We start from the raw sequence: 13,803 nt of genomic DNA on the forward strand, positions 1-13,803 counted from the left end.
GGGGGAAAAAGGAAAAAGGGGCAGGGGCCCGACAGACACGGGTCTTGAATGCTTTGCTATGAACTGTGGCCCTGACTCAGTGGGGAAAGAAAAGGAGTAGCTTGGTGGCAGGCAGGAGGTCATCGTGCCTCGCTCAGGGGCCAGCTAGAGTGTGGACAAGAAGCCAGGGGCCACTGGACCTCTCAGCTTCTTGGGAAAAGACACTCAGCAGATCCGTGTTGTCTGACCAGTGGCTGGGCCCTGCGGAGCTGCCGGGGAGAGATCAGAAACGGGCTGTGCTGGCCCACCTCCAACAGGATACACGGAGAGGACGGTGCCAGGGAAGGTCTGAGGTTTACTGGGAGGGCAAAACAGTAAAGAAACACTGGGCTTTCAACTTGTAGAAACTCCACCAACTTAGTGAGGCGATGAGTTAGAGTAGAAATAGAAACAGCTCTGAATATTTGAGAGCCAATGCAGCCGGGTCAGGAGCACCTCATTTCACTGCTCCTACAAATGCTTCATCCCTGTGCGATTTTCTCTCCACCCTCCTGCTGGCCTCCGACCAGGCTCCCCCATTCCCGCTCTGCACGCCACCTGTGCCAGAACACACTCTGTCTCACAGACAGACAGACAGGCAGCTGCACCTGAACAGCTGATCCTATAAGCACAACACTCTACCTCCGCATCGTCTAACTTTTTACAATGGACAACAGTCTAAGTGTACCCGCAATACAGGAGCATATTTGTACATCGATTATGAAGTGATTACTATCAGCCCATAAGCTAAGCACCAGGAAACCTGCACTTCAGACCACTAGCACAGCCACATTTTCTCCAAAGGGTGAGGTAATTAGAGATTTTGTGGGAAAGACAGGGCTGGACTGGACCCCACCCCTTTGTCATGGGGGAGGGAAGAGCCCCTCTCACAAAGATGCACCCACGTTCTCTGAGGGCAGTTCTGGGAAGCAGGGTGCAGGCTCACTGTTTGCTGCTGCAAATTCTTCAACGGACACATCGCAATATGATAAAACATCTCAAGCTGCTTCCTTTCCCTCGTTCCTCCATTGAAGACAGCCTCATCCGTGGGGAATTTTCCCACCAATTGTTACTTGATGGATTTAGCAGCCAGTGAGGATCCTGCCTCGCTCCATTATCTCATTAGCGGCTACACAATGCTGAGTTTCTAATTCCTGGGCCCTTTTGCATTTATTAGCTGTGATTTCTCCATGATTAACAACTTTCTCTCATCAACTATCTGACTGTCTTCAAATACAATTTGTCTTAGAAAATCAGGATCAAAGTGGAATTCTTTCCCAGTATTGTTCAGGGTAATGAAGATGTATCCTAGCGACTTGCAAAGGTGACCGATTGATTTTGTGGGTTTTCCTCATTTGAAATATCATGGACTCCTGGATTATTTGTCATTGGTCTGATTTCAATCCACTGCAGTGATTATTCATTTTGATATTCTGACTACCCTATCTCCGGCTCCTGCGTCCTCTGACCCCACCCCCGGTTGGCCTCAGCTCCCAGGATGTCCCATCCTGCACTTTTCCTGCCCTAGTCCAGGAACCAACTACGTATCTAAGCAGGGGTTCCTTTTAGTGGGAAAGTGTTTAGGGAATCCTAGTCTGAGTGCTAGTGAGTCATTTTTACTTTTGATCCTTTCAAAGTACAGAGCTGGGAAACATGGTCTTTTTAAAGAGAAAAATTTCATACTACTACTGATATTTCTTATTCAAGTTGGATATTATACACTCTTTACTTAAATTCTTTAAATAATTCCCCTTTCTTATATTCTGAAAATTTTGGCTCCTACAGTATACCCGGAATATTTTTAAATAACAATATGTATGTTTCCCACTATAAATGTACAGTCCAAAGACTGTTTTGAAGTCACTTGAAATGAGTATTTTCTCTGCATGAGAGATTGACAGCACCTTATATATCACTAGGTTTATTTTTTCAAACTGTTTCAGTTATTAGTGAATACTTCCCTCTTTGGTTTTTCTTTTTAGGTTATATAAAACAGTAATGGTTCTAAAGTGGAAAGAAGGTACATTAAGAGACATCTACTTTCCACCCCTGACTCTACACACCCCCCTCCAGTGATAGTCATTTGTATTAGCTTATTTATTACTCCTTTATTTCTTTTGAAAATACAAGCAAATTTATATACACGACTGTATTTACACATCTTTCCTCCATACCCTTCTTATATACAAGGGAGAGCTCTACAAACAGCCCTACACTTGGGTTTTTATCACTTAACTAGAGGCCCGATGCACGAAATTCATGCAAGGGCCTTGGCCGCGGCCAGGGGCTCTGCTGCAGCCCCCGCCCACCACTGCTGCCCCCATGGCTGGGGACCTCTACCACCTCTGCCACAGCCCCTGCCCACCGCGGCTTTGTCCAGAAGGAAGGACTTCCGGAAGGATGTCTGGTCTAATTAGCATATTATGCTTTTATTATTATAGATTATTATAAATAGATCCTAGACCAGCTGTGGGCAAACTACGGCCCATGGGCCGGATCCGGCCCGTTTGAAATGAATAAAACTAAAAAAAAAAAAAGACCGTACCCTTTTATGTAATGATGTTTACTTTGAATTTATATTAGTTCACACAAACACTCTATCCATGCTTTTGTTCCGGCCCTCCGGTTCAGTTTAAGAACCCATTGTGGCAATCGAGTCAAAAAGTTTGCCCACCCCTGTCCTAGACTCTATCCACAGACCCTGTTATTCACTCAGTCTCCTATTGGGAACATTCAGGTTATTTCTAGTCTGTATTGCAAATAGTGCCCAATAAACAGCCTTTGCACAGGCCTCTTTCTATTTCCCTTGCCTACCTTTGGAATAGGTTCCTAGATAGGATCTCTTCAGTGCAAGGAAAGATGCACTGGCAGTTCTGCAAGGTGGTGACACCTACCCCCCAGCATGAGGGTGAGAGCAGGCTGCTGTCCCTGGGCCTCGCCACTGGAATGGCTGGGCTAGCAAACTTGAACGCTGGCCAATCTGATATGTGGGACATGGTATCTTGGTGCAGTTTGAAAACACATTTCTCTATTGTGAGTGAAGTTAACATATTTTCATATATTTGAGGTAATACATTTCATTTTCCTCTGAAACAGTAATAGCTTTTGACCATTTTCATACTGGACTGTAGAACTTTTTACTCATTATTTTTAGAAGTTCTTTATATATTAGGGATACTAACCCTCTGCTAAAGAATTTGCTTATGGTGTTATTATTTTTGACATACACATTCTTTTTTTTTTTTAAGGGCTGTCTAATGTACCAGTTTTCCCCTTGATTCCTGCTGAATGAGAGTCAATTAGGACACACATACTTCCCAGGGAACAGGAATTAATCTGTCTTCATCTCTAGTTACACTGTAAGCAGTGAATTTCTTTCAATTCAACCCACACTGTGGAAATCCTACATTTATGTACAACAAAATGTGTCTTTCAGGACTCTGAATTCCAACATTCTATAAGAGAACTTTATAATACTTTCTGAAAAAGCTTATTCCCACCCCGTGGGATTAGAAAAACTCCATCCGGTGGAGGGCATACATATCAATTCCGGCCACTTTAGACATAGCTAACATTTTTCCATTTGGCATAACACAGGTTACTTCTTAGGTTATTTTGTATGACCTCATCCCAGCCCCTCAAAGTTACACATGCTTTATACCATGCTGACCGGTCATCCATCACCCAACAAGCCCTATATTTTTTTGTCCCCTAAACTGTGTCCCAGGGACAGGACGCATTGCTCCAGGAACAGTCACATTTACCATGCACAGAACACGCTCTCACAGCTCTCTCTGAGCTGATTTTAAAAGGAACTCTTCTCAATTCTCTCTTCTCATTCCTTATACCCAGGGATTAGTCCCATGTGTCTGCTGCTACATTTAGGTGACCTGAGAAAAGAGTCATCTTCATCTGGCGGCAGAGAAAGGGGTGAGGCAACCATGTGGGAAGAGGCAGGGCAGGGGCAACAGATTCACATCTCAGATACGCATTCTAGGTGGAAACCTCTGGATTAAAATGTTCTGATCATATTGGAAAATGGGAATTCTCCACTCTGAGCATGCAAATGAACTATCTTACTTAGGTGACCTTTTGTTTACGGAACTGACTGTCATCACCGGGATCTACTGACTCAGACAATAAACCTGCTCTTTGCTGAATACTATCAAGTCTGGCTTCACAGTATTCTGCTAATTTTAAATGAAATGAGGTAAACTGATAGTAGTAAGGAAGTGGGAGAAAAACCAATACAGAACCTGACCCACAGCGAGGGCCAGTTAGTGCATCATCTCTCAGTGTGTCCAGTACATCTCCTCCTAAAATAACCACTGCTCTTGGCGACAATAACACCACGTGAACAAAAGAAGTGAGATTTCCTTCTGGGTCCGTGTTTAAGAAGTTGGTAAGTATGAAACAGTTTTAAAAAGTTCCATTTAGGTCCTGACCGGGTGGCTTAGTTGGTTAGAGGGTGATCCAAATATACCAAGGTTTCAGGTATGATCCCTGGTAGGAGCACATACAAGAATCAACCACTGAATACATCAATAAGTGAACAACAACCAATGTTTCTCTCTCCCTCCCTCCCTTCCTCTGTCTGTCACTCAAGAGTCAAAAATAAAATAAAATAAAAGTTCCATTTTAAAAAGGCTAACAGTTTTCTTGGCAAAATTTGATGCGTAAGTAATTAAGGTTTGCTTATTTGGAAAATGTGTGGCCACAGAAGACCCTATTCCTTGTCTCTAATCAAGTGGACCCTACACAGCACCTGTGGGGCAGGGAATAGGTGTAGTGTCTGCCAACCCAAAGTGGACCCAAAGCCCTTTCCCTACGGTTTCTCATGATACGTCCTGTGGAAACATTTTTCTCCAGAACACTTCTAAGTGCTCACATAGCCTTTTGATAGTAATTAAGAAAAAATTCCATTATTTCCAAGGCACATATTTTTACAACTCAGGGCTCTGGGAATCATAAGCTCAAATACATGCCATCTACTCTCTTTCCCCATTTGTCTGTGGCAGCATTCTAAAAGGCAGGAATACTCACGGAACATGGTGTAAAACTGCTGCGGGTTCAGATTCCACTTTCCCCAGGGGGTCTTGTGGCCTTTGGACTGGGCATAGCTGGCATGGTTAAACTCCGGCTCGGTGCCGAAAGAGTCCAGGACGCGCAGCATGCACCTGCAAGAAAAAGTGCTGTGGGTAAAACTGCAACCTTGACCCAAAGTTCCGGAAGTAAAAGCTCCAACCCCTCTTTTCAGGCACTGCCAGAAAGGGACAGATACTTTAAAAAAAACACAAACATATATATATATACACACACATATATACACACACACACATATATATGTATATATATATATATATATATATATATATATATATATATTGGTTTCAGAGAGGAAGGGAGCGGGAGAGAGAGAGAGATAAAAATATCAACGATGAGAGAGAATCATTGATCGGCTGCCTCCTACACGCCCCCATTGGGGATCGAGCCCACAACCCGGGCATGTGCCCTTGACCGGAATCGAACCCAGGACCCTTCAGTCCACAGGCCGAGACAAATCAGCCAGGGCAGATACTTTAAACAGGAAATGCCACTGGACAGGCGTTGAGAGGTTTTAGAATAGCTGTGTAACCAAGCATCTCCTTATGTGACTTGGACCATCACGCAGCAGACACAATGCACTTCAGAGGATGACTCAAATACCAATGAAATAAAGTTCTCCAACGCACCCTGGCTGGTGGCTCAGTTGGTGGGAGCATCATCCCATACACCAAAACAGTGTGGGTTCCATCCCTGGTCGGGGTACATACAGGAGGCAACTGATTCATGTTTCTCTCTCACATTGATGGGTTTTTTTCTCTCTCTCTCAAATCAATACACATATCCTCCTTGGGTGAGGATAAAAAAAAAAGAAGAGAGAGAGATGAGTAAATGTTCCCCAGAGCTGAACTGCAGAGTGCATGCTCACTGTTGTGTCCCAGCAGGCCGAGCAGCCAGTGGTGCCTAAGGACAATTGTTGAAGAAATAAAGAACTGCCACTTTTAGAGGTCACTATGTATACTCTGTGTCCCCCCAAATTTATGTGTTGAAATCCTAACCCGCAAAGGTGATGTATTAGCAGATGAGGCTGTTGGGAGATGGTTAGGTCATGAGGGTGGAGCCCTCGTGAATAGGATTAGTGGCCTTATAAAGGAAACTGCATTGCTTGCTCCCTAGCCCCTTCCATCCTGTGAGAATTCAAGAAGTCTGAGACCTGTAAGACAGCCCTCATTTGGCCATGCTCGCACCCTTGTCTTGGGCTCCCAGTTTCCAGAATGTGAGCAGTGAAGAATGCTTGCTGTGTATGAGCCCCCAGCCTGTGCTATTATCTTACAGCAGCTGGAACAGACGAAGATGGAGGTCTTATTCTGCTCAAAGCACATGGCACGCCTTACCTCTTTCAACATTTTCACCAATTAATTAGAGTATGCGATTTTAGGTAAAGCTTAGAATCTTGCTCAAAAGGCAATGGTGATTTTCTTGTGTCTGATAGTAAGAGAATACGACTGCTTCCTCCCAGAGCCTGAAGTGAAACTGAAGATGTTTCATTTGGCTGTTCCACCAGAGCCTTCCAACAGGGCTGGCCGAATCCCATCTACAGCCTATTTCAGCAGAGCCTTCGAGCTACCAATGACCTTTACATCTTTAGTTGAACAATAAAAAGAATATTTTGTGACATGTGAAAATTGTATAAAATTCAATTTTTAGCATTCAAAAATAAAGTTTTATTTTAATATAGCTACACCCAGTTGTTTGTATATTATTTGTGGCTGCTTTCACACAATAATAGTGGAGTGAGGAGAGATAGAGACCGTCCGTCCAGAAAAGCCTAAAATATTTACTATCTGGGCCCTTACAAGAAAAGCCTGCTGACCTCTGCTTTAGGGTGCACATGGAATGACCAATCAGAAGAAAGGAATCAATACTGAAACAGAATGTATTGATTTTGGTTACATTTATTTCATTACTAATTCTCAAAACATAGGTGTAAATTTAGCTCATAAATGACCTATAAAAATAGCAATATTTTCTGTTGTTATGTATCAATACTGCTTCTGAATAGCTCTTACTGGACCAACAAACATGAAAGTAAATAAAGATTAAAGCCCATATTTTAGAATCAGAGGATGGCAATGATTTTTAAGTATTTGATTCAGTTTCTTTCTTCTCTTTTCCCACTTTCAAGAAGTTCATTCTTCCAAGTTTTAAAAGAAATCCTCACTTGAGGATATGTTTATTGATTTTAGAGAGAGGGAGGGAGGGAGAGGGAGAGGGAGAGGGAGAGGAACATCCATGTGTGAGAGAAGTATTGATAGGTTGCCTCCTGTATGTGCCCCGACCAAGGATCCAACCTGCAACCTAGGTATGTACCCTGACAGGGAATTGAACCCGTGACCTTTTGATGCATGAGATGACACTTCAACAAACAGCGACCCAGCCAAGGCCCAACTTTTCATTTTTACCTCAAGGTATGATTCAGGAAAAAAAAAAGTGCAAATTCAGATTGGTTGTTCCAGGAAGAACAACAGTAAATTGCCATTTTGGTAAGATGATGTTCTCATCAGAGATCAGCATCACCAGACTAGACAAGGAAGAAAAGAGAAGGAAAAGAAAAGGCAGGTGGAAGAGGGCGGGCCGTGACCAGGTGGGAAATACAGGCTGACCACAGAAAGCACCTCCTTAGCTGGATTCCTGTGTGACTCAAGGAACAGGCCATCATCACAGTGACCATTGCCACAATAGGAACAAGAACGTGTTACCAGCCTGGCAGCCAAGAGGCAGACAGAAAAGGATGTCCACACTCCAGGAAAAAAGGTAGGGATGCAAGGAACTGATCCACGCCTGTTTTTCCTGCTCTTTGAGCAGCTCTCTTCTTTATAAAACATTCCCAAGTCTTAACTTACACTCTTCCTTTTAAAGTAAAGATGCAAAAGGCACTCATCGGAGCCAGTATGTTTTCTTCTGAGGAAGAGGGCAGTGCTGGGACAGAGGGATGATGTGGCAGCTCTGGGGAGGTCCCTGCGAGAGAGGGAGGGACACACACCACTAGGCGGGGCGGTGGAAGGTTCGCTGCCCAGGCACAGAGCTGGGATGCAAGGACCACAGCGCTCTGTGCCTGCACCCCAGGGACAAACAGGCACTCTGTCCAAAGGGTCCTTTGCCTTGAAGCTTTGGCTGCTTCCGCTTATTTGTAATTGACTCAAATGGTCTACATTCCTCTCTGGCTTTGGCTTGTCATTCTATTTTTAACTTGGAGTTTTACTGGTGTTATTTTCATTTGGATAATTAAAATAAACTCTAATGAGTAGAGATGCCTGGCAGTCGGCTGATTCCTGGAAGCCTGGAGGTCAGAAAGTGCCTAGTGCTTGCTTCAGCAGCACATATACTGAAATTGGAGCAATACAGAGAAGATTAGCATAGCCCCTGAGCAAGGATGACACGCAAATTCATGAGGCATTCCATATAAAAAAGAGAGAAAGAAAGTGCCTAGATGTTCGCTTCTGATACTGGGCTTCTTTCCCATGGAAAGCTATAGGATGGATGATCCTGTGTCTTGGGTACTTGTGATTCTACATCCTCATATTGAAGCTTTGATTTAGGAAATGCCTATTGTTTTTAGCTTATCTGGGTTTGTTTTATAACCAGAGGCCGGAGACTGATCTCTGTCTGTGACCGAGGAGGCTAACATTATAGCTTTCCTTGTCAGTCACGTTCTGCATCTGTGTTGGAATTGTGTGAGTTAATATTGACACCCTTCCTCTAATGCCTTTTATGTGTATGTAGCATCAGAAACAGACTAATGGCTTCAAAAGATATTAGCCTCGCTGCCGAGCAGCTGGCCTCCTCGAGCAGGGTTCCCTGCAGCCATGCCAAATGCTCCTGGATACTCTCTCTGCTCTAAGCCACGCTATTATGGGATGGATGCCCATAACCTTCATGCCAGGATCTACTTTCTAATGTGGAGCTCGATGCAAAATGTGCTATAAATTAGACTATGTGCATCTTGCTGTCGGGTGTGTTCTCAGGGCTGTGAAGGAAGACTGTTTTAGATTTGATTTGCATGAGTTTTGCGGTACCCAGCAGTTACTAGTTGCATATAGGAAATATTTAACTGAGTTTCCTGGGTCCTTACATAAATTTGACAGAATTTTCAAAGATCAATATTCCCCAAGATCAATACAAATCAAGGGTTTGCCCCTAAATGAAAAATCAGAAGATAACTGTACACTGAATAGAAGTCATATCATCTGCCATTGACCAAGATGAATACAGATGGCTCTGACAAGTTCTCATCTTCAAAAGGGGAAGGAATGGGCGGGAAACTCTTTAGAGGACCTGCTGGGCCTTCTGGTGAAACCTGAGCGCCATCACACCACAGACAGCAGGGCTGGTGACTAAGTGACATCCTGCCAACAGCACTAACGTGTGATTTACTAAAGGATGGACAGACATTACCCTCTGCCATAAACCCCCTGCCATGCGTCCTGTCATCCAACAAGAACCAAATACCAATCAGCGGTGACCTTCTTAATAATGGAATCATCCTTTTTAATTGAACTGAATTCTACCACTGAGAATGGTATTATTCCCATCCAAACAGCCCTTCTTAATGGTGAGGAGATGTGAGGCCAGGGATCCCCGTGATGCCCACTCCAGTTGCACGTTTATCAGGTGCCTCCATTTGCAAAATGCCAGAGCACAACAGCACTGCCTTCTTTCTTTTATTTTTAATGTTGTTTAAAAAGAAAAAAAAAAGTGTGTTTACTTACACGGCTCATTAACCAAGAAAAGAGATGGTTATTTCCATGTAACAGAGAACAAATGTGATGGCCTGGGATTCATGAAGATTTCAAGAAAACGAAAACCCCAAACCAGGAAGAACCTGATACAAAGGCAGAGAGCGACCCAGGCCCAAACCAAATTTTTATTTTGCTATTTTATGAGTCTACAATCAAAGGCAATGAGAGCACAGGGTCTCTCTCAATCAGTCCCTCTCCTCTGCCCATGAGCATGCCTCTGCCCAGTGAGAAAATCATCGCTACCATGAGGAAATTCCACGGCAACAGTGTCTTCCCCTCCGTGTTCCTGAGAAGAATCTGAATATTTTAAATTTTCATTTCTTTCAATTCTAAAGGACTTCCAGTCTGACATAACCTTGGAGATGAAAGTTAATGATATTAAACTATAAACTAACCTGAATTAAAGAAGTGATTGATGTATTGGTTAAGTTAAAAGAACACATGAAAACATCTCTTTACCAAATATCAACAGAAAAGGAACACATGGTGGGGGGCAGCGGTTCCAAGTCGTTCTAACTGAAAGACTTTCAGAGTGTTCTCTTAGGAAGCTGGTTTAAACAAGTCAACACTTACTATCACTGATAAAGTTTGTACTAGCTTCAGGATTTTTACCCAAATTGACGCAACACTGACATTATAGAATGGATATAATGTTTATTTAAATGTATTCACCTTTTAAAATTTATTGGAAACTTTTATAGATCATAAGTAAAAGCCAGTATCAACTGCAATAAATGGAAGACAACAAAAAAGCATGTTATTGTTCTTTAATAAGTACTAAACTCAAAGTGAAAGAGAGAAACACTGACGCAAGAAACAAACGTCAATCAGTGGCCTCATGCAGGCACCCCAACCAGAGATCAAACCCACAACCTGGGGATGTGCCCTGACCTGGCATCGAACCTGCAACTTTTCGGTGTACAGGACAATGCTCCAACCAACTGAGTCACACTGGCAAGGGCACAGGTTCTCACACTTTGTTAAAAATGCATGCAAGTGTTAAGAGTAGTGTTGGAGCCCTGCCGGTGTGGCTCAGTGGTTGAGCGTAGTCGCCATGCACCAAAAGGTCACCAGTTCAATTCCTGGTCAGGACACATGCCAAGGTTGCAGGCTCGATCCCCAGTAGGGGGCATGCAGGAGGCAGCCAATGGATATTTCTCTCTCACTGATGTTTCTATCTCTTTCTCCCTCCCCCTCTCCCTTCCTCACTAACAATCAATAAAATCATTTTTTTTTTAAAAAGTAGTGTTGGAGAAATAGTAGCACCAAACTAAGTCTTTTTCAGAAAGATTGAAAGAAAATGAAAAATTAATAAACTTCATTATTTAATTCAATGTCGTCTAGTGTTATGCTGTGTATCATGTAAAAGTGTTTCAAATACTAACTTGTGGCCCCAGCCCCACACCAGGGAACTAACTCTGAGTTCGTCCACTAAACCAGCGGTCGCCAACCGGTGGTCTGTGAGGTCCGAAAGGTTGGTGACCGCTGGTTTAAGGAAACCTTTGGAGCAGCGGTCGCAAACCAGTGGTCCGTGGACCACTGGTGGTCCGTGAGGTCCGAAAGGTCAGTGACCGCTGGTTTAAGGAAACCTTTGGAGCAGCGGTCGCAAACCAGTGGTCCGTGGACCACCGGTGGTCCGTGAGGTCCGAAAGGTTGGCAACTGCTGCACTAAATGATAAAGACTGCCCAGGGCAGCACACACACTTGGGGCATCTCAAGCACAAGGCAGATCTTAAAAAGTGCAAGACCCTGGCATTCAGGTATTGCCAGGCTTTCTCTTCCAAGAATGACAAGAATACTGATGGGGGAAAAGCAGAGAGAATGAGTCATTATCTCAAACCTAAGAAACACAAGTAATGACACTGTCCTAATTTTATCGAAATTGCTATGTGATTAAACAGATGAGATTGTTGTGGGCATACTGGGAGAGGAATGCTAAGTATTAGGGATGGTAAAAAGGAGGTTGGATACTTGTTTTCTATTCTTAACATAAATCAATGAAAATAATGAATAGCCCTTGAAAGTAAGAAGTCACTGTGGAGAACCTGAATTTCAATTAGGAAAGGGAAACATTCTCCACACGGTTCAAAAGATATTTGATGCGCTTCTTTCTACTTACAACCATTCAACCCTTGTTTAAAAATAAATAAAAAGCTCTGCAAACCTAAGAACAGCATGCGGCACTTACTGGTAATGAACCCAGGATGGTCCGAGAGTTTTCTTGAATTGAGCAAGTCCCACAATATCAATATAAATGAGCTCAACGATTCTGTCTCCTACGGTGGGGCAGCCAGATCGGTTTCCTACAACCTTCTTCATTATTCTAGAGAAAGGGCAGAAGAGAGAAAAAAAGGAAAACAATTTACTTCAAGGTATGATACTTAACTTTAATAGGCAAATGAACATCCCACAATCCTTACCAGGAGAATGGCATGGCTCATCCCCATCCACTGCTCATCTGAATTCTGCCCACCCCCCAGGGCCCATCCAGAGCCCCGACCTGGACTCTTGCAAAAGCAAATGGTGCACAGACACAATCTTCGAAGCCCAGGAAGATACAGGTCAGAGTGTGTCTCCCCCATCCAGCAGCTGAGAGACCTTAGAGCAGTTACTTAACCTCAGAATCTTTCCTTATTCTCAAACAAGCAAACAGAACCACCACGAAACCAGATTGTATAGCGACCTCTCAGGGTTCTTTTGTAGTTAAGTGAGGTACTGAATGGAAAGTACCCAATGTACGCTACATACTCAGTGACTGTTAGTTTCTTACTATTCCAACCCTTACTGATCTATTTCTGAGAATAATGTCTTTCTATACTGTCTTGTACTGCTTCCAAATTTTTTCTCTTATGTGAAAATGTTCCTCCTGACTAGACTGGCACTACGGTTTACAATTCTGCATTACCCTTTGCCCACCCACCCATCCATACAAACCCACACTTGTACTTGGCGAGCCAACGTGCTTGTCACCTCTCACTTAGAAATGGGTCATCATCGAAACCTTTGATCCCTGCTACACCCCACAATGATCCTTCACCAAATTATGGCTGGACATCCTACTTCCAAGGACGGGAGCCTAAACAGGACTCTGCCCTCTAGCTCCAAACTGCCACTGCCTCCAGCACCCTGTTCCCCAGCTCGGTGCCTGATACACAATTTCTTCCCAAGAATTCGAGTATTTCTTTTGTGAAGGGCCAGCTAGTAAACACTTTCATCTTTGAAGGCCACATTTTCTCCGTGGCAACCACTCCACTCTGCCACTGTAGGATGGAAGCGATCGGACCCTACAGAAACAGTAGGTGTAGCTCCCGTGAAACTTCACCCAAAGCAGGCAGGACTAGACTTGGCCTGCTGAGCTGCTGCTTCCTGCACCTGATCCTGTATTCAGTGGTTCCCAAACTTGTCTGCACATTGGAATAACCTGAAGGTGTCAAGAGACACTTATGCCTGCGTCCTATCCCCAAAGGTTGTGACTTAATTAATCTGAGATATGCTCGGGGCCTTGGGAGTCTAAAAAGGTTCTCAGGAGGTTCCAATGTCCAGGAATGTTTGGGAACTACTGCTCTATGCTATTTCCACAATTACCTTCTTAAATAAAATACATCTGTCCCTGTCACCAGTGCTTAAAGATCTTCGTTTCTCTTGACCACGAAACAAAGTCTTTACCTGATAGACCCCCAATATGCCTTCCCTGACTTCCCTCGAAGGCACCATCCCTGGGGCTCCAACAGTATTCCATTTGTTTACCCACCCACCTACTTATTCATCAGCTTACTCATCCTTTCACTCATTTGCTCAGTAAATAGGAGTACCCACTATGTGGTAGGCACTTTTCTATGTGCTAAATACCAGTGAAGAACAATATTCATAGTTTCTTCACTTCCTGTGCTTACATTCTAGCATCCACACCTCAATTAGTACTAATCACATTGTAATTAGTGTA

General features: G+C 43.6%; 1 protein-coding gene and 1 non-coding gene across 3 annotated transcripts in view; one reads left to right on the forward strand and one right to left on the reverse strand.

Annotated features, from left to right (window-relative positions):
- Positions 1-13,803, reverse strand: part of MGAT5 (alpha-1,6-mannosylglycoprotein 6-beta-N-acetylglucosaminyltransferase) — a 360,895-nt gene that overhangs the window by 106,604 nt on the left and 240,488 nt on the right. For both annotated transcript variants that reach the window (XM_070423098.1, XM_070423097.1), the window contains exons 9-10: positions 12,049-12,183; positions 5,062-5,195 (exon numbers count right to left, since the gene is read on the reverse strand). In XM_070423098.1, the coding sequence (XP_070279199.1) occupies positions 5,062-5,195; positions 12,049-12,183 (269 nt within the window). The remainder of the gene's footprint in view (positions 1-5,061; positions 5,196-12,048; positions 12,184-13,803) is intronic.
- Positions 8,423-8,529, forward strand: LOC139015850 (U6 spliceosomal RNA). Its single transcript, XR_011472506.1, has one exon. It is a non-coding gene; the product is annotated as a U6 spliceosomal RNA (small nuclear RNA).

This window comes from Myotis yumanensis, unplaced genomic scaffold (genome assembly GCF_028538775.1).
Source record: "Myotis yumanensis isolate MYYU_CA2020_CCGP unplaced genomic scaffold, mMyoYum1.0.hap1 SCAF_8, whole genome shotgun sequence".
Classification (NCBI taxonomy): Eukaryota; Metazoa; Chordata; class Mammalia; order Chiroptera; family Vespertilionidae; genus Myotis; species Myotis yumanensis.